The sequence below is a fragment of the Nicotiana tomentosiformis genome, chromosome 1 (genome assembly GCF_000390325.3).
Source record: "Nicotiana tomentosiformis chromosome 1, ASM39032v3, whole genome shotgun sequence".
Taxonomy (NCBI): domain Eukaryota; kingdom Viridiplantae; phylum Streptophyta; class Magnoliopsida; order Solanales; family Solanaceae; genus Nicotiana; species Nicotiana tomentosiformis.
The window spans coordinates 53,388,200-53,392,880 of NC_090812.1; the positions used below are offsets into that span (position 1 = coordinate 53,388,200).

General features: G+C 35.7%; 1 protein-coding gene across 1 annotated transcript; it reads right to left on the minus strand.

The window, feature by feature from the left end:
* Positions 1-1,743: 1,743 nt before the first annotated feature.
* Positions 1,744-4,100, minus strand: LOC104103173 (F-box protein PP2-A13). Its single transcript, XM_009611059.4, has 3 exons — positions 3,657-4,100; positions 3,399-3,517; positions 1,744-2,403 (listed from the first exon to the last, which is right to left on the minus strand). The coding sequence occupies exons 1-3, from the start codon at positions 3,978-3,980 to the stop codon at positions 1,983-1,985; spliced, it is 864 nt and encodes a 287-aa protein (XP_009609354.1). The 5' UTR covers positions 3,981-4,100; the 3' UTR covers positions 1,744-1,982.
* Between the last annotated feature and the right edge of the window lie 581 nt (positions 4,101-4,681).

The window sequence follows — 4,681 nt, forward strand, 5'->3', positions numbered from 1 at the left end:
AAAAAATATAATAGGTGATATTTTGGCCCAAAATTAGCTATTGGGATTTGGCCAAAATATAGGCAAAATCTATGGCCAAACATGTGTTTGCCAAATAAAACCAAGTTTATTTTGGGTTTTGGGATTTGAAATTTGACCAAAATGTAAGCTAAATCTATGGCCAGACATGTGTTTGCCAAATAAAACCCAAGTTTATTTTGGCAAAATCTATGGCCAAACGAGTCCTAAAATATTGAGCTGGTTTTGGGATTTGGCCAAAATGTAGGCAAAATCTATGGCCAAACATATGTTTGCCAAATAAAATCCAAGTTTATTTTAGGTTTTGGGATTTGGAATTTGACCAAAATGTAAGCAAAATCTATGGCCAAACATGTGTTTGCCAAATAAAACCCAAGTTTATTTTGACAAAATCTATGGCCAAACGGGTCCTTAGTATGCGTTTGGCCATAAGTTTTGGTAATTTATTTTTCAAAAAATAAAATAAAATCAAATATGTGTTTGTTTATAGAACTAATCTAGTTTTGGGGAGATTTTGAAAATCAAAACTTCAAATCTCAAATATAGCTTAAAACCTCTTTTTGGGCCAAATCATGACCATTTGGGATATTTTAGCTGTAAAAAAAAAAAGGACCTTTTAATATGTCAAAACTTATCCCAAAATTCATGTCCAAATACATTTTCAATTTCACATCAAACTTCACCCAAATCAGCTTTTTCAAGAAAAAATTTGCGAATCTATATCCAAACAGGTCCTTAATAGTTTTAATCATAAAAATATTTGTCCAGACAATTTTTTTTCTTTCCTTTAACGCCCTACTTAATTACCACTACACTAATTGAAAATAGAAGAATAAATTTGAGAAGATAATCCTGTTTTTCTAAAATGTTAATTTTGTTTGGTAATCGACTATGTTGTCCTTCTTTTTCGCTTACACAAGCCTCCCACCTCAAAAGGATAAAACTGGAATTGGAATTAGGGATTTTCCTTTGACAACAACATAATTCGGATAATAAAAAACTCGACGTAGGTTGATAGAGATGGACTATTGACCCTCCACTATTTGGATCTTGGTATTAAGAGTTCAGATATTTTGCGGTTATGATGTTATCAGATATTTTGACAACAATAATAATGTTCTTTTCCATCTGATTATTTATTTAATGTATAATTGACTACTCCAAACTTTTAATTGTTTCTGTTATTAAGCAAACTTTATCATAAATACTATAAGTCACAATCTCAGAAATAAGAAACACTATAATATTTTTATTTTTTTTAAGAGGGGAAATCGATGCCGCTATAATCTCTGCCAAAACCTTTGCCCTTCGATGAACACTATGTGGTGAGCAATTCGTGCGCACTGGGTAAACCCCCTGTGTAATAGTCTGCAAATCACACAGGGGATGCAAATCACCTAGGCAAGCTCTGTGCGACAAGCTCAACCCATAAGGCTCATAAGGCATTGAGAGGGGAATCGATCCAGTCCATCCATCCGTCAAACCCCAAAACACTATAATATTCTTCAAACCTTCTGATAACTTTCTTTACCATCAAGTTAATGACCTTATCCAAATAGGGCTTTTGAGTCTTTGACTAATCTGAACAACCAAAAGTACTATGAAAGTCTCGCTCAATTTTCTAAAATTTTCCAACCAATCTATAACCCCAAAGAATAAGAGCTTTACAAAAACATCAAAAAGAGAAAATTCAAAGAGTGAATATTGAAGCAAAATAAAAAATAAAAAATAACAACAACAGTATATACTCGAAATCAACTACCATATTCATTTCTTGGACTAATGTACAAAAACCTGAACTTTGAGGACCCAATTGTAATTACTAGAAAAACAGGAGGGACTTTTGGGGAGAAACCAAACTATATAGTACGAAGTACAAACTAATTCCTCCCCCCCAGGCTGAAAAAAGAAGAAGAAGAAGAAAACATTCTGGCCGCCTAAGAAGATTTTGGGCTGTAAAGCTATCAACAAGACCTCAATTGTTTTGCTAAGCTACTAGGGCATATTAACACAGAATCAACACACAGACCACCTTTTGTATGTGTGCAATCTATCTGTGTCAATGAATATTTGATCTTTGTTGGAACAGTCGCATCCTTAACAACAAAATCTCCCGCATGGTGGTGTACCCAACTTCCTACATTGTTCAGGTAACACCGGGATCTGGCACGATCACCATCTGGTGTCGCTAACTGAAACTGTACGGGTTTCAAGTCCCAGCCATGAATGTGCTCGTAGTTACAGACTCGACGATTGTGCCTCTTTGTAACCTTGCCGAGCTTAAGTCTGAAGAACAAGCTATATATCCCCGCTGGGAATTGGAACTCGAGGTCCCCATCGACTTCAAGCCACCAGATTTGCTGAAGATAAGCTACAGTTTGGAATCTGAATGAAGAATGATAATGTCAGTATTGATCAGCCTATTCCTTATACATGAGGAAGTATGAATTAACTTTAAAGGTCTAAATTGCAGGACAAGGGAAAAATGCAAGCAGATCATGAAATGTATGAAATGAATGGAAAGAATCTCTAACTTAACACATGTACAAAGCCAACGCGCTAGCTAGCTAGCTCAACTTTGTGCGTAAAGCTTTACCAAAGACAACATAAACCTTTCACACCACCCCCACAATAGCATTTAATTATGTTACGATGTCTCATTCATTAGTCACCCTGACTTATCATCTGGCTAGCTAGATCATGAGGATTCACGCACTAGGAATTAGATCACCAGGCTCAACATCACTTGAACAATCCCCTATGCGAGGATTTACACTGATCATGGTTTAAGAAGTGTTCTTGCATAGTTGCTTTTTGTTAGAACTGCCAATACCTCTGTCTTCTATCAACCTCTCATTATATTGCTAAATTTGGAGTTTACAAATTGGGATGGACTTACAAATTATTCTATGAAAAGGGTTTAATTTCATATGCTAATAACATTTACGCTATTAGGTTACTTAAAAGGTTGTAGTATGCGTGGGTTGGTAACATAAAAAGAGGGTAAATAATACACTATTAACGGTTCTTTACACTGACAATGTCTAAAGACTTGCTCCAAATAAAAAATAATACCACAATAAAATCTAGTAAAAGATTTGGTGGCCTTATTAGGAATTTTCATTCATGTTATGTGAGAATCACTTGAAATTCAGAGGTGGAGTCAGGGATCAGCCTGCAAAATGCAAGGCATGTCTATCATCCCTGCTCCCCCCCCCCCCCCCCATCTACCTATTGAAAAGGAAAACAAAAAAAAATCGTGCTAAAGTGAAGATTTATAATTTTTTCGACCTAAACTGAAGATTCATTCATGACTAAGTTTCAGCATAAACAGGTCCTTAATAGTCAAAAAGAAAGAACACATAAAAAATACTACCCACCTTGATTCATCCGTCGGAATGTGATTCCAATATCGGCGATCATCAATACCGGTAATTGCCATTCCTTTAGATGAAATTGCCAAACAAACCCCTCCATTATTCTTATCAATCCATACTTCCTGTCCCCCAAAAAATCATCAACTCCAAAATTCAAAACTCATACTCACATAACACTATATAAAAAAACAAAAAAGAGCACAGAAAAAGAAGAAGAATAACAAAGTTAGCATTTTGAATATAAAATGTTAAAGAACAGACCTTTGTGCCACCATCAAAGGAGCTGGGACGAGAAAGCTTAGCAAAAATGTCCCTTTTACCCACGCCAGCAACTTTGAGGCCGAGCAATTCTTGAAGAATAAACTTGTAATTGGAGGGCAATTTGGGTTCCCATATAAAATCAGCAGATGAAGCAGCACGAAAGGCCCTGTTAATACGTGCCAATTTGCAGATCTGAGGTGGATCAAGGTATGAGAGTACAAGAGCAATACAAGCCTCTGGTATATCATCTAGTTTGGACTTTAATGGAACAAAATTCAACCCATCACCAGATTTGGAGTCAATGGAAGATGCATTAGCACCCATTTCAGAAAAAACAATAAACAGAAACGGAGAGATGAAAATGGTGGAAGTGTTTTTTAAGTGTGTTTATGTATATGTCTCTGTCCGGTGGAACAAGGAAGGAAATTGTGGATTTTGTATGTTTTTTTTTGAGAGAAAAGAGAGAAGAGTTTCGACTGTACCATTAACGAGAGAGGGGATTCTTATCCACTATACTGTGAGTACTTTACGCGCTCACTTCAAGCGTCATTTACACGTACACGTACTTTAAGGACGAGCTGACTGAAGATTTCGAGACGCTACTTCACTTATCAGGTGTGCTGTTGTACTTGTAAATAGAGATTTAAGCCTGTGTTGCACACTGTCTTATCAAGGGCACTGAAGTTTGCCAAATACTCCGTTTAGCTTTTTGCCAAGTTGGCTTGAATTCCACTAAGTTGCCACTTGGCAAAATAAATTAATCTAAAGAAAATGATGTTCTGGATAATGCATAAATTTTTATTCAAAAAGTGCCATCAATGGTCAATTCGATCACTTTTGTTCAATTTTTTTCCCTTATAATTTATGTAAAAATCTGTGACTAAATTCGTGCTGAAAGTCGACCAACTAATAGCCGACCAAATTTTTTATTTATTTTTTTCAAAAGTGATTTTGGCCAAAAATTGAGGTGTTTGACCAAGTTTTTAGTAGGAAAAAAAGTGCTTTTGAGGAGAAAGCAGAAATAA

Coding starts and splice junctions, on each gene's coding strand:
- LOC104103173 (XM_009611059.4), bottom strand. CDS start 3,980: ATGGGTGCTAATGCATCTTCCATTGACTCCAAATCTGGTGATGGGTTG. Junction 3,518..3,656: donor CCTTTGATGGTGGCACAAAG/GTCTGTTCTTTA, acceptor TTTGGGGGACAG/GAAGTATGGATTGATAAGAA. Junction 2,404..3,398: donor ATTCCGACGGATGAATCAAG/GTGGGTAGTATT, acceptor TTCTTCATTCAG/ATTCCAAACTGTAGCTTATC.